At 45.6% G+C, this 27,063-nt stretch overlaps 2 protein-coding genes across 2 annotated transcripts in view; one reads left to right on the top strand and one right to left on the bottom strand.

Annotated features, from left to right (window-relative positions):
- GLDN (gliomedin) overlaps nucleotides 1-27,063 on the bottom strand; it is a 63,249-nt gene that overhangs the window by 19,516 nt on the left and 16,670 nt on the right. The window contains exons 2-4 of the mRNA XM_041743968.1: nucleotides 11,467-11,518; nucleotides 4,033-4,050; nucleotides 3,576-3,683 (exon numbers count right to left, since the gene is read on the bottom strand). Coding sequence (XP_041599902.1) covers nucleotides 3,576-3,683; nucleotides 4,033-4,050; nucleotides 11,467-11,518 — 178 coding nt within the window. The remainder of the gene's footprint in view (nucleotides 1-3,575; nucleotides 3,684-4,032; nucleotides 4,051-11,466; nucleotides 11,519-27,063) is intronic.
- The window catches only part of LOC121484563 (aromatase), a 151,747-nt gene continuing 145,874 nt past the window's right edge, over nucleotides 21,191-27,063 (top strand). Inside the window, exon 1 of the mRNA XM_041743972.1 lies at nucleotides 21,191-21,351. The gene's annotated coding sequence lies outside the window, so the exon portion shown is untranslated. The remainder of the gene's footprint in view (nucleotides 21,352-27,063) is intronic.

Here is a 27,063-nt window from a genome sequence, read left to right on the forward strand (position 1 = left end):
TGACCTCCAGTCTGACTTTCCCTCCCTGACCCTCCCTCTCTGGACCGAGTCTCTTAACCTCCAGTTCTTTCCTTTAAATGGGTGTCTCACATCGTGATTGCAGACATACTTGATTATCGACTTTTAATTTCTGCCTTCCCACCAAAGATGGAAAGTTCCAGAAGATGGGATGCATCTGTTTTGTTTCCCCACTATTGCTGGGAACCTGCTCAATAAATATTTGCTGACAGATGTTCCCACTCTCTCCTGGTATTCTTCTTGTTACTCAGTCCCGTTCTTGGCCTCCTCTGCTGGCTTATCCCCCTCCTTCTTGGTCATTTGATGTTGTTGCTCCTCAGGGCTCAACCCAGGCCCTCCTCTCCTGTTAGCTCCCTCCAAAAGTGACAGTGCCCATGCTCACATGGCCCCTACCTCAGGTGGTCCCCTCACATATACCTCTAGCCCCAGGGTCTCCTCTGACTGTAGTCCTGCCTGCATCTCCAAGGCCCCCGACATCCCCTCCAGGACTTTTCAAGGCATCAGACTCAGCACATCTCATGCTGAGCCATGCTTGTTTTCCTGGACCTGAGTTGATACGGGGCTCCCCTCTTCAGGAATGGGCAGTCATCAGGGACAGAGCTCTCAAAGTCAGTCTTGGGGCCCTCCTCCCCCTTCCTCCTTATATCTACCCACCCCCAGATACGGCTGATTCCCCCCAGAATATCACTCAGCTCCACTGCTGTCTCCATACCCTGGCCTGCCATCCCCTCTACTTACACACCAAGTAGCTTGTGAACCAGCTCCCTGCTTCTGTCCTTGCTCCTCTGCTGTCTTTCCACGCAGCAGCCACAGTGTCATTTTAGTGAAGCAGACCTGACCTTGTCACTCTCTCCTACTTGCAACCCCTCGGCGGCTTCTCCGTGCTCTCAGAACAGAGAGCCCAGGCCCCTGACTAGCTCTTCTCCCTGCTGGGAACCCTGGGTGCGGGTAGGATGTGAACCAACCCTAGGGCTAAGGAAGGAAGGAAGCAGAGGAGGGAAAGCACAGCGTCAGGGCCCTGGCAGGGTGACTGGACCCTCACATGGGTGTTCAAGGTCTGGGTCAGAGCTTGAGCTGGCCCATGGCCAGCCAAGCAGAGCTTCCAACAACCTCTCCCTAGCACCAGGCTCTCAGATAAGCTTAGCATTTGCAATCTAGGATGGTGTTAGTCTCCCCTCCCCTGGCCTGGGGCAAGGACGACCACGTGGGCTCTTAGTGACTCAAGTTCTCTGCTCAACCTTAGTGGGAAGCTTCTCCTAATGGGGCTGACTCCCAAAGGCCCCCCTCACTGGGAGACAGCTGCATAGGGCGTCCCGTGGGACCTCTAGGAGACCAAGGATTTGGTCAACCCCCCCTGAAGAACAGATCAGGCCCCCTCTCCCTGCTCCGCCACTGCCTCCCCCTGCCCTGTCGCAGCCTCCCTCGGCCTGGGTGCTGGGTGATCCTTTCCTGGTGAGGCAGGGCAGCTCTCTGCACTGCTGCCAATCCTCCCAGCTTGCCCTAAGTACAAACCACAGCTCTTAAGGTGCCCAGGGCCAACCTCATTCCAGGGCTATCTCTCTGGTTTCAACTCCACCCCATTCGTTCTGGCTCCCCTCTGTCGGCCACCCTGGCTGTCTTGCTGTTCCTCAGACCCTGTGGGGACACTGGACACCTACACACTCTGCTGGAAGCCCCTTCCCCAAATAGCCCACAGCTCCCTCTCTCCCTCCCTCCAGGTGTTTGTTCAAAGGTCCCTTCTGGGTGGGGGGACTTCCCTAGCGTTCATCCCTACCCCCACCCCATACTTGTCATTCCCTCTCCTGCCACCATATTCTCTGTAGCACTTAGCACCACGTAACATGATTCTTTTCCACTGATTTAGCTTGTTCATTGGCAATCTCGCCTGGGTTGGAATATAAGTTTAACAAAGGTAAGGATTTTGTCAGCATTCTCAATTCTGGATCTCCAGCATCTAGAACAGCACGTGGCGCAGACAAAGGTGTTACAGAGATGAATGAACTTTTTCTTTCCTGGCTTCATTGGGTCGTGGGCTGCATATCAAACACACCTCTTCAAAGCCAGGGCTCTGTAAACTTTTTGAAAATCACCCCCGTTCCCACCTGCTCCATACCCAGTGCTAGCATGGTGGTTTTCTCCCCCTCAGAGCTGGCCCTCACAATACTCATTGCTGAATCCTCAGGACTAGATTACATTTCTGAGGCCTTTCTGGGATAAACCAAATGTCTGCACACTGATGGCCATCATTATTCAACGCTGACGCTCATTCATAATTATGATTATTATCCAACATGTAAGGATCCATTACTGCTCCGTAATTAAAGCTGTAATGGCTGGCCTTTGGAGGACTGAGCTGACTTGGACCGTGTGGGCCCATCTTCAACAGAGGCTGCCCCCTGGGAACATGAGCAACTGGCAGAGCCAATTAACAATTTCCCCCCTTTCCGCCAGTTCTTATTTAAAGTGCTTATGGTATCGCTTCTCAGCCTTTTGGCTAAGATCAAGTGTAAAGTGCTTATGGTAATAAGAGCAGAGGTGCTTGAAGAGGTTACTGTGCCATCTGGAAGAATGTTCTAGTAGTTATTCTAGTCCAGGGCCTATCTAGGTGAGTTGGTGTAGCAACCTAAGAAGTTGAAAATAAACAGGAGGGTTTGGTACACTCTGTACCCTCTGTGGGTACAGGCCTTCCCAGAGGCCAGGCCTTCCCAGGGGCCTCTGGGGGAGTCTCTCTACTCCCTGCACTGGAGCCTCCCCCGGGCCATGTGCCAGCTTACTTCAGGTGCATCTCCCAGGCCTTCTCCAGGGATTCCCCAGGATCGGTGCTCAAAGCCCTTCAGAACTTACCTACCCTGTCCTGCAGCCTCCCACCAGGTCCTGCATGAGCCCCTGCTTCTCACTGCTCCCTGGACACATCTGACACTGGTGTTTCCAGGGCTTTGATTGGGTGATGGCAATGGTGCCACTCATGGCAGAGCAGCAGAACTCCTTCAGAGATGCCAGCTGCAACTGTGTCATCATCCTGTGCTGCCTGGACACATGATCTGAGTGCCAGCCAGCCTAAGGGAGGCTGGATGCTACCTTGCTACTCAGATGGTTCTAGCTATTCCTCTAGCCCAGAAAACCCAGGGACTGACATCAATCAGTTGATTTCCAGTCAAACACAAGGATTTGCTGGGCAGGAGGTAGTGAGAGCGCAGGGCAAGACCTGAGCTTCAAAAGAACTAGGGACCTCAGCACACAGGGCCACCATACAGCTCCTGGAGGGTCCCTCCCCAGGGCTCCCTGCTCCTACCTCTTCCACCTGTCAGCCTGCCTCAGAGCAAGCAGAAAGATGGGAATCAGTTCCCAGGGAGGCCACTCACTGGTTAGATATAAACCAGTGTTGCACTCAAAAGAATGCCCTCAGTGCCTCAGCACACAGCAGCTTCCAGGAGAGAATTAAACCAGTCCTGCATGTAAAGACGCAACATGTTCTATCCTCTATGTCCAGCTCTGGCCCAGCCAAAAAGCAATATTTGAGATAAGCAGTAAGTTATCTAGAAAAGTTGCCAAAATACCCATTTTTCCTCTTTTTCCAGGTGCTCCTTTTTCTCCTTTTGGGCCCTGGGGGCCAGGCTGTCCATCTGAGCCATTGTGTCCTGGTAACCCGCCAACTCCTGCAGGTCCTGCATCAAAACATGGGAAGTAAGCACGTCTTAAAACATCTCCACTGAAGTTAACATGATTTTCTTGAGCCAGTGAAATTGGACAGGCATCAATGCCTTTTCCAGATCTTCTCCTGTCTTTTCCACCTTTGCTGCCCCCACCTAATGCAGTGACAGATGGGGAAGGCTGATGGCAGGTTCTCAAGTGGGAGGAGACAGGAGAGCTGGTGATTTGGGTAGAGACAAGGAGGGGGACACACTCATAGTCAAGGCTGCCTCCAGATTCTTCCCCATTTCCCGCCTCAGTCCCTTCTGAGGGGTCCTAGGGAACTAGCCTCTCCACAAAGTAGGACAATCCATGGGTTCTTACCTGGTGGGCCAGGTGGTCCTGCAATAGAAAAAGAAATTTAGATGAAAAAGCATGTCTGGAAGGAAGCAAAGTCAGCACCATAACCCCTCAATCAAAGAGCACCTTCCCCCCTTATAAGTATTGATCATCTACCGGCCCTAAGCATAGGCTCCATGCCTTTTATTTAGAACCCAGAATATTCACTTAAAAGATCCTTAAAAGCAACTAGCCAGTCCAAACCACTTTTGCTCAGGTTTTCATGGACTAAGAATAATTTCTGAGTGGCCTTCACCATAGATTCGTAAATCAGTCATCAATCAAGCAATTAGCTTCATTAATGAGGTTGGTAACAAGGCAGGAGGGCTCTGGTGCAGCCCTGGCACAGGTAAGCATCATGGGCATGCTGTCACTGCAGGGCTGAGACCTGGCTATCCTGAGAAAGCAGTCCCCAGGGCTCTCACCCAGCCAGCTCATCCCCTCCAGGCCACCAAGGGGATTGAAAACAGAGCTGGTTCTCAGGTTTCTATTCTGTTGCATGAAATAGCCTGAGAACAATTGAGGGGCCAGATCAGGTAACAAACACCTTGCTTAGTGTATAATTACCTGAGGATCTAAGGGGTTCAGATGAACCGTTTACACATAATCTAACAAAACAATTTTGTTTCCACACATTGGAGACGCTTTTTGTCAATTATTTTATTTAAGCACTCAGACAAGCCAATGGGTTTGTGACATGAGAAGCTGAGGTCCTTTTGTTTCTCTAGAACATATATAATGACACCCATGTTGGAGTAGAAAGGTCTTTCTACAAATCCAAGTATGTGACTTTTAAAACCACCATTTACTAAGCACTTACTACATGCACTAAAATCTGCCAAACAGCAGAAGTCTTGGTCCATGTGTCTGTTGTGTTTACAATCTAGCTGGAGAAGGTAGACACTCTGAAACCACAATGAAATATGAGGGAGGGAGTTACAGAGAAGCAGTACCCTGGTGCCCCGGGGCAGTCTGGCACACGGCAGTCTGAGAAGGTGTCCAGAGAGGGTGAGCCTAGAGCTGTGGCCCTGAAGAAATAATGGGCCTGGCAGCCCAGGTAGGACACCAGCAGGAACAAAGCCACAGGGTGTGAACTTGCATGATTCAGGGTGAGAGAAAGGAGGAAGACTGGCCAACCTGGCATATGCAGAGATGAGGCTGAGTAAGTCCTTGGTGGGGAGGATGTGGGGCAGCAGCATTTGAATGCCAGGAAGAGAGGTATAGGTGGTATCTGCAAGGCAGTAGGGAGCTACATAGGTCTTAAGTGGGGGATAACACTGTGAAATCAGTGTGTTTTTGAGATCCTCCCTGTGGATGGAAGTTAAATACAACTAGGAAAAAAGATGAGAGAGAAAGAGAAAACACCCTGAGGATCTTTGTGGTTAAAATTAGGGGCAAGGCTGTGGACAAATTGTTTGGGAACTGTACAGTTGTAGAGAAAACTAAAAGTTTAAGAGGTATTTCAGCAGAAGAATGAGCAGGGCTCCATGTCTGGGTAAAATCAAGGGGCAAAGAGGAGGAATCTCAGATGACGGGGAACCAAGGATACTGATGGAAAGAGACATGAGGATTCTTGGAAGAAGAGTTGGAACATATGCTTTCAGTACATGCAGTCCCACTTTGGGCAAAAATGATTTGCTGAGAATGGCACCACATTGTCTAGGGTCAGGGTGGCCTGTGGCTGCTACATGACTTTACCACCAGATGGCGCGTGTATATATGTGTGTGTACACATGCTTCAACATGTGTACACAAGGAGGGCAGCCCCCGTGGCCCAGTGGTTTAGCGCCGCCTTTGGCCTGGGGCATGATCCTGGAGACCCGGGATGGAGTCCCATGTTGGGCTCCCTGCATGGAGCCTGCTTCTCCCTCTGCCTGTGTCTCTGCCTCTCTGTCTCTCTGTGTCTCCCATGAATAAGTAAATAAAATCTTTAACAACAATAAAAACATACACAGGCAAGGAGGTGATGTGACCTATTGATAGACTACAGAAGAAATCAATCATCATTCCTGACTATATATGGAGCCAAATTCAGATGTGCAGAAAAAAGGTAGAAAAAAGGTAAACAGGCAGGAATTGGCCATCTATATACGTTTCAAGAGATCTGAGGACCATTTCCATGCAGCAGGAGTACTGGAGAGAGGTCCTGGCCAGAGCTGTATATTTAGGACACTTTTGCCATGGCCAAGAGTGTCACTATGGTGAAATGTCTAGATTAGGGTTTCCTGACATTGACCTGAGGTTCCTTGACACCTATGGCTACAGTTCTTAGTCATTTGAGTCCACAGGATCACCTAGAATAATTGTTAAAATGCAGATACCCAGACCCCAGCTGGAGATTCTAATTTCACTTGGATTTAGAGTGAGCCCCAGGGACACGCATTTTCACCAGGCACCACAGGTGACTGGAAGCAGATGGTCCTGGGTACCTGTGACCAGACTTGGAAGTTTTCTGGAAAAAGAACTGGTCACTACCAATGGACCCCTAAAGGGGCCCCTGACCCTAGAAAGCCTGAGAGTTATTAATCTGGAGGCAAGAGTAGAATGTCGAGCCAAATTTGGGGATGGAGAGAAGGGGGACACACATCATATCTGGAAGGAGGCCAGTGATAGGAGAGGCACCAGGAAAGAGAGAGCGAACTGCAGATATAGGAGGGAATCCAGGGGGTCCTGAGCCCTGAAACTAATGGAGAAGAGAATTACAGAAGAGAAAGGAGACAAAACTTTCAAAGAGCTCAAAAGCAGGATGCTATAGTGATGGCGAGCCTTGAACCCAATGCCTGTTCGGGATACTGACAGAGCTGCCCAGGAGCCCTGGCACCTGAAAGAAACCCTAAATATGTGTTGTTATACTAATGTCAAAGGTCAAATAATATGTGCCAACTGGGCCAATAGAAAACCGTTTTCTCAGGTTGTTTTCTCAGCTCTTGACTCTTTTCTTCTTGCATAACAGAACCCCTCGGGATACACTGGACAACCAAGCTCACGTTGGCACTGGAAGGAGGGCTGGCCCCTTGGGACCATGGAGCATGTCTTGGGGACTTGGAGCCTTGGCTCATATGTGGCCCAGCCTCCTACTGCCTCCCGGCCTCCCCAGCCCAAGTTTTCTGCTGCCTCTCTTGCTTTTGAGGCATCTGCCCCACTCCCCGCCCAGTCTGTGACTGCTGTCACCTTCCACGTTCGTGGAGGCCTGGCTGCGAGTGCAGGGCAGGCCAGGGGTGGACACGTGCGCTGCATGCCTTCCTCACAGAGTGGGGTCTCCTGTGCTTGTGAGAGCCTGTGCTCATTTGGTGAGCATCCCACGCCTTGAGCCGTGTGACACTACATAGCAAATAAAAAGCCCCACCATAGCAGGTGGAGAGTAAAGCCCTCTAAGAAAGGAGGAAGCCCTTTTCCTGCTTCTTGAACAAGGGGCCCCGCATTTTCATCTTGCACGGGGCCTGCAAAGGCCTCGGGCTCTGACGGCCCCTCCCGCCTTCCCAACCAGAATCGGTTACAAGTGGGCAGGTGCTATAGGAGCTGAGCCACTTGGAGTCTTTTCTCTCCTTGAAATCTAAGACCGGCCCACAACGCCCCTAGTTATGTAAGTTAGAGGGCTGCGGACAGACGGACCGAGGGCCGGCCCGCAGGTAAAACGGTGCCCTCTGCAGAGAAGGAGGAGCAGAGGCCGTGACTGGCGTTGACACGATGGGACCACGAGATGGCAGCACTGGGACCGCGCGGTGCCCAGAACCAACGCGGACTGCGGACTGTCCCGCACTTTGCTGCGTTAGGCCCCGGGGATGGTAAGGTTTCACTGCCCCCCGGGCCCCTATCTTGACCAATACACCCCCCCTCTATCCTTACAGTCATGGGTAACCCCTTCACCTTTCTTTCCTCTCAGGTAAGTTCTAGCGGGCCTCTGCTACTAGCAGAGAAGCATTTCACAGCAGATACGAGGAAGGAGTAATAAAGTGTGAGCCTCATTTCCAGTCTCTGAGTCGGGGCCCTGGCCCCCGGGCTCCCCCCGCCTCGGCCATTCCAGATCACAGGAGACGGTTTCACTCCCCTTTCACCCCAGGGCAGGGTCCCACTGGCCTTGTCAGACCCAAGATTCCTGTTGAGCGCAGCAGTAACCACAGGGGCCATGGGGACACATTTCCCAAAGTCTCTCTGTTAGAGGAAAACAAAGAAGCCCCCAAATAAAAAAATGCAAACAGCATCCTGTCCGAGAGTGAGGTCTGGTTCTGCCGCTTTAGAAGGAGCTAGTAAAAGACGCAGCTTCATCAGCCTGATCGGGCCAGGCCTGGCGCCCGCCCCTGCCCACCCGTGAGGTGTGAGGTCCACAGACCTGATTCGCTTCCTCTCCTGTTCCGGGCAGGGACTCCCCGGGGCTTGGGATTCAGGCCAGCCGCAGCTTCAAGGCCAGACGGGAGCTCCAGCCAAAGGGAGTGTGGCTCCCCTTTCCCTTGGGAGTCAGGAATCCTTGGCTGTCCTTCAGGGATGGCCTGAGAGGGCCTTAGCTCTCACACGTGGGGCTGGAATCTCCCAACCCTAACACAACAGACAAGTTGCTCGGTGAGGCCAGCTGAGTGAGAACACGACCAGCTCCACCAGCTGTTTCTGAGAACAACCTGTCTGTCAGTTTACCACATGTTGTACTGGCCACAGCCCTGAGGCCCCATCCCCACCCTGCGAGTGCCGGTGCACCCTCTGCGGCTGCCCCCGCCACCAACTAGTGGGCCAGTCCCAGGGCACCTAACTTGGCAAGGCACCTTTCCTCATGCGTCCCTGCTAAACTGCATCTTTGGTCCCATCCCATGTATTTGGTGCATTTCAACTCTGGACCATGACTTGGCAGCTTTAAAGAATTAGAGTCAGGATGGCAGGTAGGTTTTATTTTGAGTGCCAATGCTAATCAATGAGTACCGCTTTCTGGAATGCCAGGAAAGAATCACAGGAGGCTATGCTCAGTGGCGGGTGTGATCCATTCTTAATGTCTACCTGGGTACAGGATAAGGAGGGGTGACTAGTGCCAGAGTGACGTGACCATAAAGAGGACAGGCACTGTGGATCTGAAGCGCCTCTACCCCGAGAAGCAGTTCAGTAACATGACAGTTTAGAGATTTTCCAAAAAGCCCACATGCAGTATCCACTGGCAGGAAAGAATTACCCAAGAACCTGCCTTCTTCAAGACACCTGCTATTCCAAAAGATTTGTTTCTGAGATCCCAAGGAAATCTGGACTTAAGGAGAGCATACATCCAGAAAAGCATGCTGTTTTCTCAGGTGCACACAAAAACTCTTAACTACTCTAGCTACCGACTTGCCCTCACTATTTGCCTGAGGAGTTACAGGCTGCACACATCTGTCCTTGTCCCCATAGCAACCACAGCTGCACGGAGTAAAAGGAACAGGGATGGGGTTTCCCGGTCACACCTAAACTAGCCTCCAGTCAGAGCACCTGCTTTTTCAAAGAAGAGTCTAGGGTTGAGCTAGATTTTGTTCTCAGGCCCCAGGCCCCACGCCCGGGGTCTGCTCCGGCCGCCCTCCCTGCCAGCATCTTCCTGGGGCTCTGGACCAGGGCTCTGTGCCTGTCCTCCTGTAGTGGCCAGTCCAGTCCTGGGTCCTGTCGCCCTCCTGCCCCCAGACCAGGCAGTTCGGTCTACCCCAGTGGACCTGCCTTGCTTTGCAACTTGTACTTCTCACACCGAAGTCGGAATTGAAGAGCCTGCTGTGGTAGAAGGGGGCCCTATTTCAAGCCGGCAGGAAAGGAGAAGGTGCTGGCTTTTGACAAGATTTCGAGGTGCCAAAGAATAGCCTCCTCAACCCATTTCCAGCACAGATGCGATGCCTGCCGCCCCTCAGTCTTCCCTAAGTGGTATTGACAGCTCCATCTGCATTCACTGAGCAGCCTGGCTCTCCTCCTACCACTTCTATAATAAATATCAAAAAGGAAGAGGCTTTTCCTGTGCCTCTCGACAGGGCTTTTGTGCCTGTAATTCCATCTATCTGAGCACATCTCTGGCACTCATTACTGTCACACGGGAGGACTCTGAAAAGGCCTTCCAAAGATGGAAGGAAGGTGCTTAAGACACAAGAGTTTCAGAATGAAGGGCTGAGCTGTCCTGAAAATATTTAATTTTCTGTGAGGGCCTAAATGTGACTGGAGTAATTCAATTAGCATTTCCCAAGAAGCCACAGGATTACAGCTTTTCTCTCTAAGATCAGACTAACCCCACAAGCGGCAGACTTGGACTCAGGGTTCCCCAGGGAAGTGTCTGCCTTACCAGCCCACCACCCCCGATTTAATCAGCTACATAAACCATAGGTGTGGTGGTTCAGCAAACTCACACGGAGCTCCTAACACGCGGCAGGGAACGAGAGGTCATGGGGACAAGGTTGCTTATGGCCGGATGCACACTGCAGGGTTTCGGAGCCTCCGCCACTGCCGCCCTGTGAACTGGGCCCTCCCTGGGCCCTGAGGCCAGAGACTGAGAACGTTCAACAGAAGCTTCATCTGGCTTCAAAGTCTTGCGGTTATGTTTTCAAGCTCACGAGAACTGTGCATTTACTCCATATTAGACTTTGCAAAAATCATTGCCCCATTTTCTCAGAATGGGGGAGAGGCAGGAAATGCTGTGGTCTGAAGTCAGGCTCCACGGGCCCATCCTGGAGCCCGGCCAGGGCCTTTCTTGATCTGGGGTACGACAAACTGGGTGACCATTCTGGGATCTATGTTCTTCCTTGCCCTCGGCTTCTGAAGCCAGGAGGCAGGCACCTCTCCCCTCAGGCAAGAGGCAGGAGACCTTGAGGCTCAGGTGTACATGATCAAACCAACAGCATTATCCTCGTCCCCCGTCCAACCCATTAGCCATTCTGTGGCCTTTCACTTGATACACCTCCTGGTTGATTCCCTTCCTCCCTCATGTTCGTTTGATTTCCTGAGTGGAGGGGAGCCGTGACATAACCTCCCATCTCATCTAGCACACAGTAGACACCACACACAGAGCACTCTTCATAAAGGGTGTTTTCTTGGCTAATTAGCAGTTCTCTTCTAGAACTTTCCATGCATGCCCTCTGTAAGATGGAAGGAAATAATTGCTTCTGATAAGAGAATATCCCTTTCTTTCTTTTCTTTTTTAAAAACTAACGTGAATAAGGAAAACACCAATGGCCCTGGTTCAAGGTACCACACGTTTCGAATTATCCAAGACCTAGTTATTTTCCAGTGCTATATTTCTCTGGCAATAACAAAAATATTATTTTTCATAATTATATTATGATGGGTTTTCAGCTTATGAAAAACATCTGGTAAAAGTAAACCAACATGTGTTTTTATAACCCACAGTGTTTCTAGGTGTTCATTCGGTGTTGGCCCTTGGGCTCACAACATGTGTTTGCCGTGCAAGCACCGCTTGCGCGGTGCCAAGCTGCCTACCTGTCAGGCAGATGCCCTTGGTGCTGTTGCAGAGGTCCACCATCACTCGGATCTGCAGGGAGAGAGGGCAGTTAATAGCAGGACAGAAGACAGAGGGCCCTGAACTCACCCTTTAGCCAGACAACAGAGTAGTTATAAAGGTTCACAGAGTAACCTCAGAGGAACATACAAAAATCTGAGGAAAAGTTAACCTACACTGAAAGAGAAACTATTAAAAGACCTAATGATATATGATAACAGAAGCTCATCTATCAACATTGTCCACTAAATCTCCTTGATTTCTATCCAACTCCGAGAAGACAGAGGATGGTGAAGGAATTGCTATATTCAATTTTCAAGGCTGTCAAGCCAGCCCTCCAGCAACTGAAGGCCTCAATCTGCCTGGGGTTTGAAAAAGGAGGGTGGGCTTGGTGGCTGGGAGGAAGCACCTTCTAGCTGGGCGAGCACAGGCAAGGGACTCAACCTATGGACACTCGGGTTTCCTCTGAAAAGTGTAAATACTATAAGCACCTTGAGTTCTGTCCCGGGCATACAGATGCTGGCCCAGATGCTAGTACTTCTTGGGCCATTTGGCTACTGTCGACTCATCACTGGATGGCCACCTATGGTAGGTGGTCACTGCAGCATGATATTAGCCTGGTATCTGATATCCCCACTCCCATTTTGCAGCCCCTCCCTGCACGCACTCCCCATGCAGCTCCCAGTGAACTTCACGTAAACCCAATCTGGAGGAAAAAAAAAAAAAGAAAACCCAGTCTAATTGGGTGAGCCCTGATTCACACACTATTATGATTCCTTGCTGCTCTAACAGTAGAACAAAAGTCTTGCTTCTCTGGACTCATCTCACACCACTCCACTATTCCTTGTCTTCCAGCTATTCTTTGCTTCAGTTTGCTCAACTATAAAATGGAGATAGTAATAGTGCTTAATTCTTAGGATTGCTGTGAAGAGTAAGCAAAATCATTTTAAGTGAAATTCTTAGTACAATGTTGGAAGCACACACAAAAAGTGATTTCCATTTTGTGGAGGCCACAGAGAGTGCAGACAGAAGCATGGATTCTGAAGCCAACCTGTCTATGTTCAAATCATGGCTTTGCCACTCACAAAGAGTGTGAAGTTAGAAGAGTTACTTAACCTCTCTGTGCTTCCATGTTTTTATCTGTAAATGGAGCTAATAGCACCTACTTTATACCACAGTTATATGGATTGAATGAGCGAGTACACATGGTAAGCACACTCTGTTTATGCTATTGTTTTAGATAGCTCTTTACCCATGCCAAGAATGACTTAGCAAATTTATCAATTTACCATCCAATTGTTTTCAACTTATAGATTCAGTAGTTTTTAGATCCCCCAAATGTGACATTTGAAAACCATGGAGAGAAAACTTATTAGTTAAGAAATGGATTTGAGGGACGCCTGGGTGGCTCAGCAGTTGAGCGTCTGCTTTTGGCTCAGGGCATGATCCTGGTCCAGGGATGGAGTCCCACATTGGGCTCCCTGCAAGGAATCTGCTTCTTCCTCTATGTCTCTGCCTCTCTCTCTGTGTCTCTCATGAATAAATATTTTTAAAAAGGAAAGAAATGGATTTGAGACAGTTGGATAGACATCTGGGAGAAAGACAAAAAGTTGAATCCTTACTTCACTCCCTACACTAAATAAGTTCCTTAAGTAATATTGATAAAACAGTGAAAAGTGAAAAACAAACTTGGAAAAGCACTGGAAGAAAACTTGGAAAAAATTTATAATAGCATTAAGAAAGAATTTTCGAAGAAAGAAATTACCCCCATATTATATAGGAAGAATGTATACATTCAACTAATAATTTAAAATTTCTGCAATAGGCAAAATACTACAAGCAATAACAAATGAGAACCACAGACCTTGAAAAATAACTGCAAAGGGCTAGTATATAGAGAGATGTAACAAAGCAATAAGGAACAAGAAATCAGAAGAAAAATGGGCGATGGACCCAAACAGGAAATTCAGAGGAAAAGAGGAATGCCTCATTTTCACTTGTAAAGAAATACATTCAAATGATAAAGCACTATTTCCCTTCTCTTAGATTTGTTAATAAAACAGCTAACAGAGCGCATATCATGGGAGTGGCAGGAAAGCAGCCCTGTCTTGTCCTGTTGACCAAGTGTGACAGGCATATTATCCCTTTGGAGGGCATTTTGGCAATACCTACTAGAATTTTCATGGGTCTACCTTCTAACCCATCATTTGCTCTTTGGGACTTATTCTTTAGATAGATTCATATATGTGTGAGGAGATAGAAGTACAAAGAGGATTACTGCAGAAATGTGGGCAGGAGCAAAAATAATCTAAGTATTTATCAGAGGGGTCTGGTGAAATGAAGTATAGCTTATCCATAGAACGAAATACTGTGGAAAAGAATGCATTTAAATCTGTAAGAATGATATTGAAATATCTCCAAAATAAATGAAAAAGCAAAGTATAAAGAAAGCATCATGCATAATGTACTCTCATTTACGTAAAAACAAACGGTATGCACACAAATGTTTCTATATGCTTCTCTTTTACTGCTTTCAAGATTATCTGTTTTTGGCTTTCCAGAATATTTTTGGAAAGAAACCTAAGAAGAAAAAAAAAAAAAAAAAAAGGAAACCTAAGAAGCCTCAAGTGAGCAGGGGGGAAATGGAGAACCAGGGTGGGAGGAAGCCGAACTAAGTATGATACGCTCTTTTGTTTCATTGGGCATTTTCACTGATTACTCTTTCAATTAAACTCCTTTTAAAAAGAACATGTTTTGATTTAAGGGGAAAAATTGTTTTGTCTTCTACATAGGCTTAATCTGTTTGCTAGGAGATCCAGAGGAAAATTTGTACTGTGTTTCCTTTGCCAAGTATATCAACAGGTATTTATTGACAGCTTTGGAAATTTATTGAGAAACATACATATCACAGATATATGAAATGCATACAACTTAAAGATGAATAATAAAACAAACGTGTATTTTGTCCTCCCAAGTAAAGAACTGGACAAAGTATATTGTTAAGTGTTCCTCTCCCTTTTAAACCAGTAAGAACACAGAGGCTTAGAGGGGTGACATCATTTATTCAAGGTCACATCACTTGCTCATAGCAGAGCTGGACTTAGCTTCAGCTCTCCTGATGCCAGGTCCGCTGTGCTTTCTTTTATGGCTCTGATGATTCTCTCAACACAACCAGACAGAAGAAATTTCGACTCCCTATTTTTAGTCATTTTCATAAATGAATGTAATCAGCTGCACTATGGACAAGATTTATTATCTTAAAAAATGTATAATTGCCCATTGAGAGAACCATGAAACACTTCACAATGCTTCATTTGTTGCCTGGGGGATCACAGCAGAAGGAATAGTTTGAAACAACAGAAGCATCAATAGGGAAAATTAGCCTTTCTCTCTCCTCCTCATCATGGGCCCAGGGTAGGCACAGCGTCTATAAAAGACGATGAAGAAAGGAGTTTCATTTCCTGACCTTTTGGCTCCATTTATATGCTAAATGTCAATTGAGAATTGTCAGTGAATTGTGTTAATCTTCATGCAGAAATATTCCTCTAACAGACTTGGGCTATAGAATTGTGGGAGGAGGGGCGGCGGAGTGTGGAACATATGAAAAGGTGTGGCCATAAGAAAGTCAGAAACTGTTTTTTCTGATAATGATTAAGAACTTTGATCAAAATAAGAGGAGTCAAAATTGATTGTCACACAACCTAGGTTGCCAAATTAAGGAATCACATTTGGCATTGAAGAACTTTCTAAATCTTAGTTTAGGACTTGAGAATGGTGAAGCTGGTAGAGGCCTTACTGCTCATTGTCCTGGGGGTGTCAAGCATGAACTGTCCATGATGTGGCCCTGCCCCCTCCCAGAGTCCAGCTTCCACCACTTAGCCCTTGTCACTCTACTCCGGTCACACCGACCATTGTCTCTGGCCTTGGCTCTGCCTGTAGGCTGTGCTCACATCTTTCTGAGACCTCAGCTCGAATGTCACCTCATCAGGAACATTTTCCCGACTACCCAGCTGAAAATAGCCCCAGGAGCCACTCTCCATCACCTCACCTGGCTTTTTGCCTCTGTCACGCTCATCGTTATCCAATGGTATTTTACTTATGTCTGCATTTCTTTATCACCTACCCCTGCCTCCCAAAGAATGGAAGCATTTTGAATTTGCTCTGTTTTGTCTCTATCCCCTATGGATAAAACAGTGCCTGCTCCCAGACCTAGAACTTCTCCACCGGGGAGCTATAGTTCAAGTAGGAAAGTATGTCAGTGGTCTTGAAAGGGAGAGCTTATCTTGAAAGTGACAATAAATTGCTAGCCTGGGTTTCTGATGTGAGAATCTGATGGTGCTGGAAAGAGGATGGGTGAGGTGCAGATAAAGCTCCATAGCAGTGGTGGGAAGGCCCTCCCAACCCACCAACACTATTTCAAGGACACATTTTATGGGAACAAATGGCTGTCACCCTGAGTGCCATATAAAGAATGGTACCCCTGAGAACTCAGGCTTAGTGTACCCTTTGGTCGACATGTCACTGAGGTGGAATCATCTCTCCAGAAGAAATACCATGGCCTGTCATGGTCATCTCCCCAGTAAGAAGGTCAATATAGTAAAGGACAGGGATGTATCACGTTGTATGGGGACTTGCTCTTAGCAGGGACAACATGTGGTAGTGATGGGAGGAAAGACAGTCCAAATGGGAAGGAGGGCCTCGGGTTCCTCCCCATGAAGTTCTTGGCTTTGCTTGAGAAAGAATTCAAGAGCAAGTCATTTAGAAGATGTGACAAAGATTTATCAAGTATAGAAGTCAGAAACAACAGAAGCATCTTCACAACGTAGCAGTCTCTCCTCCTAGAGGGGGAAAAGGATCCTCCTATGCCTCTAACAAAAGGCTTTCTACATTTTTTAAGTTAGCTAACCAACTAGTTGGAGGGGCTTACTCTTTAACTTTGGGTTTATCATTGACATCGGGCGGTTAATTTTTCCATTGTCCTTGGGTTGTGCAATTACCTACAGGGAGTAATTTAAAAAATGTCCAGCCTTTGTGGCTTTTACCGCTAGATGGAGTGGGGTCTGGTGGTCTTCCATGAGTTAGATCCTATGACTCTTTTTTTATGACCTTCTGACTTTTAAGTTAAGGGTCAGCCAAAATGGCTTTACTTTGGTTAACTTGTCTCCTGCATCTTCCTTCCCCTTCTGCCTCAAAGTGCCTTGCTCAGTAATCTTACATAACTGAGTTTCAGCTTTTCCAGAAGCGTTCATCCATTACAGTGGGTGGTGGTGGCCACAGCACAGACACCTCCCTGCTCCACTCAAAGGGAGTCAAAGGTTATTTTTTTATCAAGAACAACTTTGGCCAGAGAACCTAAGGATCTTTGCTGGCTAGAGAATCTAAGAATCCAAGGATCTTAGCACCAGATTCTGCAATAATTTCAAGAATTATGAAGTTAGTCTCTATATTTATCCCTAACCAGGGAAGTAGGGCAATTAGAGAATCTTCTGGCCGAAATAAAAGGTTGTTCTAAATTCCAGAGGTTACTCACCCTGATAATCTCCTGAGAGAGAAAAAATGAGAGTGTTATTTTTCCAGGCCAAAGCCAGGGTAAAGGGAAGGAAAATAAAGAGGAAGGATCTAATGCTTAAAGTATGAAGTTTTGGTCTGTCCTCTTGGGTGGAAGCAGCCCACCTTGATTTCAGCTGCTTTATTTCCTTGTCAGTCTGATTTAGAGGTCTCCAGATTCTGTACAGGTGGAATCTTCTTTAGCTGTGTGATGTGTACCCACAAATTTAAACAGCCATTGACTATCAAGGTGGACATTGGAATAATAATAGTGGGACATTGGAATAATTACTTTCCAATACCTTCTAGTTTTGCAGCAGTGTCAGTGGTCAGGAGCACTTGGTAAGATCCCCTTTCCAATGGGGCTTGAGGGCTGTCTTTTTCAGAACACCCAATCAGGGTCTAACTTGTGGCCAATTTAGATTCTCTGAAGTGGGACCTGGGAAGGCTTCTTTAACCTATTGATGATATGCTTGAGTATAAGACATTAGAGACCTCAGGCTTGAGTATAAGACATTAGAGACCTCAGTATAACATGACAAGGGACAAGCAGAAGGTTGTATCCTGACCAAATTTTAAGAAGTTTATAAGGTTTTAATTAAGGTTTATATGATTTGTCCAGTGAAGTGGGTGCCTTAATCACTGGAGATCATAGAAGGTATACTCCAAGTAGAAAATGTACTTTTTGACAGTTTCTTTGCTCTTGTGAGGAAGGGCGTTAACCTTGCAGCTGGGGGAAGCTTTAGCTCATCTGGAAAATACACATATTGTAAAAAGAACATATCGATAACCCAAACGAAAAAGCAGTTGAATGAAGTTCAGCAGCAAGTGTCGAAAAGGGTCCAGATGGAGGTCTGAGGTCTCTGGGAATAAAAACAGTTGTTTTTTTTTTTTTTTTCAGGATTATGGATGGATCTGACAAGTCAGAAGGTAGCTGGTAGACTGCTTTTGCAATTTGATAGAAGTCTCCCTATCAATGTCTATTCATAAATGAGTCTTCTTAAATGCACTACTGTGGGTGAAGGAATGCAAAAACAAGAAGTGGGGTTTTCCAGGGAGCTAGGAAGGACCAAGTGATCTGGGCTTTCCCATAGCCCCGACTTTTCATTTAGAAAAAGTCTACTTTTCACGTAGAGCCACTGTTCACTCATCTTAATTTCCCTGATTTAGGAGCAGACTGTTGCCATGTGTTATAAGGACATCAGGATGGCAAAAGCCTTATTAATATCTGTAGAGAAGATTTTTAAGGCTTGTGTTTGTTCCTGGAATTAAAGAGGCTGTGCTAGAGTTTAGGTATAAGAGCCCTTTTAACTGTTTATATGTTAAAGGCTTTGCTCCCTAAGCCGGGGGTGTGTGACAACAAAAAACATCTCCAGATATTGCCTAACATCCTCAGGGGCAAGAGGAATGGGTACAAAAGTCACCTTTGGTTGAGAACTGAGGTTCTAAATGTTAGTCACTCCAACCAGTAACACTGTGCCAGGTTTCTCCTTGGTATCCTCTTATTTTATCCTCAGGCAATGTAAGAGGTAGGTTTTATTGTTCCCAAGTTACAGAGGATTATCTTCCCCAGAACGCTGACTGACTTGCCCAAGACCCCACAGCTAATTATTATTATTACTTTTTTAAAATTTTTATTTATTTATTCATAAGAGACACAGAGAAAGGCAGAGACATAGAGGGAGAAGTAGGTTCCCTGCGGGGCGCCCGATGTGGGACTGGATCCCAGGACCCCAAAATCATGCCCTGAGCTGAAGGTAGATGCTCAACCACTGAGCCACCCAGGTGCCCAACCTCACAGCTCATTAAACTGAAGCATGGAATTCAATGACATTGAGCTGAAGCAACCTTCCCGATTGGTGTGAAATATGACCAAAGTTGACCACTATGGATTTCAGGGAAATGTGTTAGCTGTGAATTCTTCTGTATGGGATGTGGTTTTCCTCAGTAGGTTTCTAAACATGCCATACTGTTGCTTAAAAAACATCACTGGAGTTTTGCTATCCACAGGACAAAGTCAAACCTTTGGTTAAGGACCTGATGTCAACCTACTAGCCTGGTCAGGGTGAAAGCCCTCTTCTTTATCTGAGTGCCATGTGGCACCACTACATTATTCTCAATTGACTTCTTTCTTTCTCACTGGCACATTAAGTCCCCCCAGTCCTTTCCTCTGCAGTCCTTCAGGTGGACTCTTGACCTATAGCTAGAAGGAAAGTGGGGCTGCATTCTTTTTGTAGCTGTCCTTCTTGGAATAAAATGGATATCTGCAGTGGCATGCCTGGGTGGCCTCAGTCAGTTAAGCATCTGACTCTTCATTTCAGCTTAAGTCATGATCTCAGGGTCGTGAGATCAGGCCTCATGGGGAGCTCTGCGCTGGGCATGGAGACTGCTTGAGAGTCTCTCTCCCCCGCTGCCCCTCCGCACTTCTCCCTTTCTAAAAAAAAAAAAAAAAAAAAAAGTATAATTAGCAAAATATCAGAGTGGTTCCTGCCTTTGGAAGCTAAGTTGAGGACCTCCTAAAATTTTTTTCTCTTAAAAGCTTTTGTCTTGAAAATTTCAAAGAGCATTGGATTTTAAATCCATTTTCTGGGATGAGATTAATTAAGCATGTGTAACCCAGAGAGACAGCAGATTAATAGATTGCCACCCTACGAGACGTGGGGTGGGTGGGGAAGGGGCAGTTCATACTCAAGGGGACAGGGTTTCCTTTTGGGGGGCTGAAAAGTTCTGGAACTAGACACTCATGATAGTTGTACAGCACTGCAAGTGTAAGTAGCACCACAAAATTACCCTTTAAAAGGGTGAATTTTGGGATGCGTGGGTGGCTCAGTGGTTGAACGTCTGCCTTTGGCTCAGGGCCTGATCTCAGGGTCTTGGGATCGAGTCCCATGTCAGGCTCTCTGCATGGAGCCTACTTTTCCCTCTGCCTCTCTCTGTGTGTCTCTCATGAATAAATAAATCTTAAAAATAAATAAATAAATAAATAAATAAATAAATAAATAAATAATAAATAAGTAAAACAATAGGGTGAATTTTATGTTATGTGTGTCTAACCAAAATAACAAAGTATCTGTTTAGAAGCTTAACTCTTTTAGGATACTTTTGTGTCCTTCCTTTCCTGGAACAACTTGATATCCTGGGATCAATAAGGAATGTATTGAGGGTTAATCTTAGGTTAACATTTCCAATGTTACTATGGTACACGAAATCCTTGGGTTGTAAATATTTTTCAATATTCTGCAGAGTTATGACTAACACAGTTTTGCTTTGTATCTTGTTCTGATGGGAAGATATAAAAACTGACATTGTTAAATTGATTTTAGGAGCTTCACGTGTAGTTATATTTAATTTATAGTAAAAGAACAAATTTGTCCCAATTTACAGGTGAGAAATGAGCACACTTCTGTACATTTTAGAGCTAAAATCTAGGGGGCCAGTCAGACATTTAAACTGCCATTCACTATAAAGGTGGACATTGGAATAATAATAGTGGGAGTTACTTTCTACAATATTAAATATGGGACCAGTTGGGGATGGTGTCTAGAATTGGGGTGAGGGGTTTAGAGGGGAGGTAGAGTAAGAAACTAATCTGGTTCAGAAGAGAAAACAAACAATAAAAGGCCTCATTCCCTTTCATTTTTTTCCTTCAGTCTCAGGTGATTGTGGGCTGTGTTTATATTTCAAAGACATGATTTAATGTATACATCAAGGGACGGAGAAAGAATGGAAGTTCTCCTAAGAAGGGCGTGGGTTTTCTAAAGCTAATAATTTACAAGTCTTTTGAGATAAACAAGGGATTGGCAAAGGAATAGGTGAATTTTAAATTCCCTCTTGAGCTAACTTCTGTTTTGTGAAAAATTTGTAATAGTAGGATAATTGCTTACAATTCCTCCAAGAATTGGGTTATAACTTAAATGACATCAAAGACTGAGCCACCCATGCCACTACATTATTCTCAATTGGTTTCTTTCCTTTTGGATACATACTTCTAATTTTAAATTCTTCTGGCAGTATTGCATAACTCCTCTTGGGTATAAGACAGGTCCCCAAAGAGCATATAAAGGGTATTATTTTCCCCAAATCCAGAACCACTCCCAAACACAGCCCAGAGAAAGAACCAGCAATCTGCTTGTCCCAGTCAGGCAGAAAGCCAAACCCATTTATGCAAAATAAGACAGGCTAGAAGGCAGTAAGTATCCTCGGGAAAGAAAGGATCAATCAACAATGGTTTGGGATTTGGAAAGGAAGACACAACGTGATATTTTATTTTCCTCTCTTGACTGGGTGCTACAGACAGAGATTCAGAAGCACTGTTTCTGGTAAGAATTTTCACCTCTTACTGGCTTCTGCCAGTGTTCCTCAGATCCCCTCTGCAGGCTCTGGTATCTACCAGAGTGTCCCCCTGACTGTTTAAATGAATAATTAGCAGCTTGTAATAAGGAAACCCCAGTTTTGTCAACCTTGGTAGGGAGACACCCCCATTTATGGGCCTTCTTTTGAAGGAAGAGAAGGCCATTAATTTGGCAGCCTTTTGTTTACAGTTGTATAGTCTTTTTAGAGTGAAAAAACAATTCAGACAGGATTAGTAGAATGAGTACTCAGAGGAAAGTGGGGAACAGTAGGAGTTACATCAGTCTTATGTTGTTGTTTTTTTAAACCACCTCTTACATCTTTAATTTTCCTTTAGCCTTTTGCAATGAGTCTTTTGATGAACTATTTTGGAATTCTGAAACCTTTTAGAGATGTCTGCTTGCAGTTAAAACAGGTATCCTGTTCTGTTTAATTTGGCAACCCTTGCTTTCAAGATCAATGTCAATGATCTTATCTAATTGGAACATTCCCCATCATGGCCATTGTATTTCTAGGTTGTAATTCCTCTGAAAGCTGGCAGCAGTTTGGGAGGACCCTAGCTGCAAGTAGAGTTAACTTACATTTCTGTCTGGCCATATCTAGCCACGCCTGGGGGGCAACTCACATTTCTATTTGGCCTCCAACATTGTAGGCTATCAGCTAATGCTTTATTTACACAACTCAAGACAAAACAAACATGAGCACCAGCAGTAACCAAAAGAAGGTACCATGGACTGGCCAAGAGAAGGCATGTACACCGACAGCATTCCCAGCATGGACTAACCCAGCAAACAGGGACTGTAGACTGGAAGTGGGAAGGGATCCCAACATGAAACTGTGATCTGAACTGAGGGCTAAGGACTGGTGCTCTGGTAGCGCCTCCCATCAATCTAGACTGACCTGTTAACTCTGGACTAGAAAGCCAATTAGATTGGTAGCTCAAATGCAAAAAAAAAAAAAAAAAAAAACCAACCTAAACAAACAAAAAAACGAGAGAGACCCACCAATGGCCCTCAGAAACAGCGAGAAAGACAGTGAACCCAAAAGCTCGCAGAGCACCAGGACTGCATTTCTCATTGTCCCGAATGCCATCAGAAGTCAGCTTCAGATCCCACCACTGCTGTCAAATCTGTTAAAAAACAAAATCCAAAAAAAAAAAAAAAACAAAACAACAACAACAACCAAAAAAAAACAAAATCCAACTGAGTAAATTTGAAGATTTAATTGGCTTTGTTAAATGATTCATGAATGGGGAGCATCCCATCTAGCAAGTAGAGGGGTGCTCTGCTGAGCTAAACAGAAGAAAGGGTTTTAAAGGTAGAGAGAAGGCATTAAAAAAGAAGAAAGGAATTTATTAGCAAAGAATGCATTGCTTAGGCAAGGTTGCTTTCTTAAGGGGAGCTAAAGGGGTCTATAAGTAAATCTAATATTGACCAGGAAATTCCATGTTGGCTAGCCGAAGATTACATTCCTTGGTAGTGGGGGGGGGAGGGGGGGGCGGTGGAGGTGTTGAAACTGCTGTTAGGTTAGGTAGTAAGTCTTGGTTTGCTGACTTGGCCTAAGTGATGCCATTTGGGGCCTGCAGTTTTCCTTTTAACATAAGGCTATCCTGGACAAGAATGCTCATGGCAACGCTGTGATGGCAAATGCAAACAACCTAAATGCTCATCAATAAGGCAGTTGTTAAACAGATGAAAAAGAATGCTATGAATGATATGTCCTCATCTGGAAAGATGTCCTTAGCATACTCTTAAGCAAGGTGCAGTCAGAGCCACAACACACAAAACAACTTTCTGGTTAAAAAAGGATATCTAGAAAAGTCTGGATAAGCACAAAGAAAAGTTGAGCATGTAATGAACCAAACCATTAATTGAGAATCTTTTTTTCTCCAGGCAGCTGAGATCAGGAGAATAAAAGGGGATTTTCACTTCTCAGTGTATACAGTTTTTAAAAATATGTTGGAATAGTGAGTGATTTTTTTTTTTTTTTTACTTTGTTAGGTTTTTAGTAATTCAGAGGGAGAGAAGAGAGCATGCTAACATTATAGAACTCAAAAGATAGGTCTAATGGCCCAACTCTCCCTGGGAACCCAAATATCATACCTTCACAATTACTCTCACACTTAGAATAATACAGACCCCTGTTGCTTCTACACAAATGAACATAGAATGAACTAGAACAGTTGTCTAGTCCAGTGGTTTTCAAACTGTTCATTAGTCATAAGATTTTTCTTTTTCCCACATAAATTGCCAAACCCCAAAATATAAAACAAATAAAAATTGAGTTACTCTGGGTGAACTGGGGTGAGGCTGGCCTTTTTTATCTGTAAAATGAGAGGTTTGGACTAGACATGATTTCAAATTCTGCTCCAAATGGAAGACAAGGGAGAGGGGGTGGGGAGGGACACCCAGAGACCTAGAGTCATGGGAGGACGGAAGAGAAAGCTGAGGACCAGAGAGTAAGTGGAGTAGCTGCTCTAGGTTCACTCAGCAGGCTTCCTGAACTAAATACTACTTTCTTTCACATGTACCTTTGTGTATTGCTAAGCCTCTGCAAAAGAAACTGTCTGAATTCCACTCGAAATGCAAATTTTCGCTTTAGTTTAATTTGAATTTGAATAGGATTTTTGATTTTTACTATTTGGAAATGCATCAATCTTAAGAAATCTTTTCTGTGCAAAAGTGAAAGGTTTAATCAAAAGTGTTTCTCCTCAGAATGAGTATTGCTAACTGCAGCGAGTCGCCACAGTTCACTGAACACAAAACTGTGCGGTGGTTGGCTGGCTACCCTCTTGAACTACCTTCCCCTCACCTTTTGCTCTCAGGACTGATTAATGGAAAAGTAAGAGAGCAAACCTACACATCCATACCAGCTTGCTCTGGTTTGAGCACTGCTTAAACAGTGTATGTTGCTGTGGCTTCTTCCTAAGCTCCCCAAGTACAGTCTCTGGTTTGCCAGCTAGAACACTGTTCAGATTCCAAGTTACCTTTCAGACCTGACCTATTCTAGAAGTTAAATTCCATTTTTCTTAGACAATTGAATACTCTTTATGACTCTCTGTAATTATGCAAATTGCTGTTATTATGCACATAGAAATGGTCCTTTAGAAATAGCTCCAGGGAGCTGATAATCAGCCTGCCATTGACTGCAGGGATGGGGCTCTGAATGTGGCAGTCCAGCTGCTGGAGGTTTAGACCACAGGTGTTAGAGGAATCCCTCATGGGGTGTGAAGCTGAGGTCAGGCACCCTGGATTCATCACTGCGAAAGATAAGAATTCATACTAGGGCCAAGACATGGTGATGACAACCTACAAATCCCAATGGGAGTTTGCCTCATATGGGGCTGAAATTCTCGAGTATGACCTTATTCCTGCAGGCCCACAGGAAGATCAGCCAAAAGTCCAGGCATTTGTAAGCTCAAATAAGCAAGCCTTGGCCATCTCATACCAATGGCCTTGGGGCTGAGTTCTCCATCAGTTCATCCTGACTGGAATCCTGAGAGTCCAACTAAACCCTGCCCAGTCTTCCACAAAGACCTTTGTTCCCACTGATTGCCCCCTTTTGAGCCCAGCAGCATCACAATATGGCTGGTTGTTGGCACAACTTTTCATGTGTTGCTCTGGCTTCTCAACCAGATGGGCTCGTTGGTAGGAACTGTTTCATCCTTTTTCTGTATGCCTTACTCACTCATTAGTTCTCTTCCTCAGCATTTGAATGGCATTGGGCACAAAGTAGATGCTCAATAAATATTTCATAATTGGTTACTCACTCAACTGGGAGGAGAATGTACTCTTCAACCAAGGATATTATTCCTTTCTGACCAGCAGTAACTTTGTTTATGGGAAGTGAACATCTAGCATGTGGTTACCTATCTCTCTGTGCCTGCTTGTTTAAGATAACCTTATTTTGGCACACATGCCACTAATGCCTAGAAAACAGGAGCTTGGAGCTGCTAGGATTGTCCTATTAGGGTTTCTGAGACATGGCTGTCCTCTGCCCATATTAACATCACTGCAAAACCAGAAACAATTGATGTTCCCCTGGTATTCCGGGTTATAAGCTAAACCTTTCATGCTCTCTTGAGTAGAGGCACCAGCATGAGCTCTGTACCTAGCTGGTTAGGGCTGGGTTAGTTAGGCAGAGACTGGGGTGCTGACATTGAAGGAGTCACAAACATCAATGAAAATCCAATGCCATGGGGAAAACATGCTATTTACTAGCTACTCTTGCCTTACTAAATGGATTATTTTTTAAAAGATTTTATTTATTTATTCATGGGAGACAGAGAGAGAAAGAGAGAGAGAGAGAGAGAGAGAGAGAGAGAGGCAGAGACACAGGCAGAGGGAGAAGCAGGCTCCATGCAGGAGCCTGATGCAGAACTCGAACCCAGGACTCCAGGATCATGCCCTACGCCAAAGGCAGGCACTAAACTGCTGAGCCAGCCAGGGATCCCCTACTAAGTGGATTAGAATGGGGGTAGAGGCTAGTCTACCCTCCAAGCAGGGGTTGGACTACTTTTTCTCCCTAAGGCATTTATTTTCCAGAGCAGGGTCTAAACTGAATTCCTGGAGACAGTACAGCCTCCTGCCACCCTCCTTCTCACTCTACCTCAGTCACTGCCCAGACTCTAAAAAAAAATGCTGAACAAATAATTAAGGAGTGTTGGTTTAGAGTCCACCCAAAAGCCTTGGCCAGCCCTTTTGCATGCAAAGTCACAGAAGCTGAAGCAGCTTGGGTTGGGCTCAGGACTCATCAACAATCTCAGTTGGAAGAGGTGGTTCCAGCAAACATCCTCACCCAATGTCTCTGGTAAAATTGCTTTCAGCTGGGATCAGGGCCTGGGGACATTAATTAATACTGGGAACATCTGAAAATGTGCAGTGCAAGTTCCTGAAGGAGCATTTCCTCCCTGAAGGAGCTTTGAGGCCTTCATTGGGCTCTGAACTCAGGTCAAACAATGGTGGCAGGTATTTGTTGTTTCTTGTTGACTACACAGGGCCTTGTACAAGTGCCCCAGACCCTTGACAAAATAGGACCCATAACAATACTACCCCATGGAGCCTCTGGGAGGAGTAATGAAGTCCTCATAAAAACAACTTTATATGTTTGTATTGGTGTTAAAGATATCGTTTCATGATTTAAACATAAATGAGGTGGTCCTACTTTTCGAAAAATCATTAATTCATACTATTTAAATAAAAATATTTGACTAAAGTCTAGTTGCTAGCTCTAAAATGTTCCTAGCTTTAAAACAGAGTAAGATTTATGAAAACAGCCAGACAAATCAATAAGCTCCCTAACCCACTAAACAGAAGTTGCCCTTGGCCATTATGAGGGAATGGTCTTAAGCCTTTCCCTTCTCTTACCAGGCACCTCTCAGGCACCAATAAGCCCCACGTTCTCAGTCTTATCCTGTCTGGAGTTCAAGTAGCTGCCCCTCAGGAACGGCCAGACCTTTTTGTTGACAGGCTGGGTGAGAGTCATTGGCAGCAAGGAACACTGCTCACACCAACAGGCTAACTCAGCTCCAGAACCAGAAACCTGGCCACTCTCAGAGAAGGCTCAGAACACGTTCTCCTGTGCTCACATCATTCTTCCACCAGATGGGAGACAGATGCAAACAAGAGACAATGTGACATTTTTATTTATCCTGAGACAGCTCTCCCCACAGCCCCCATCAT

The sequence above is a fragment of the Vulpes lagopus genome, chromosome 2, assembly GCF_018345385.1.
Source record: "Vulpes lagopus strain Blue_001 chromosome 2, ASM1834538v1, whole genome shotgun sequence".
Lineage (NCBI taxonomy): Eukaryota > Metazoa > Chordata > Mammalia > Carnivora > Canidae > Vulpes > Vulpes lagopus.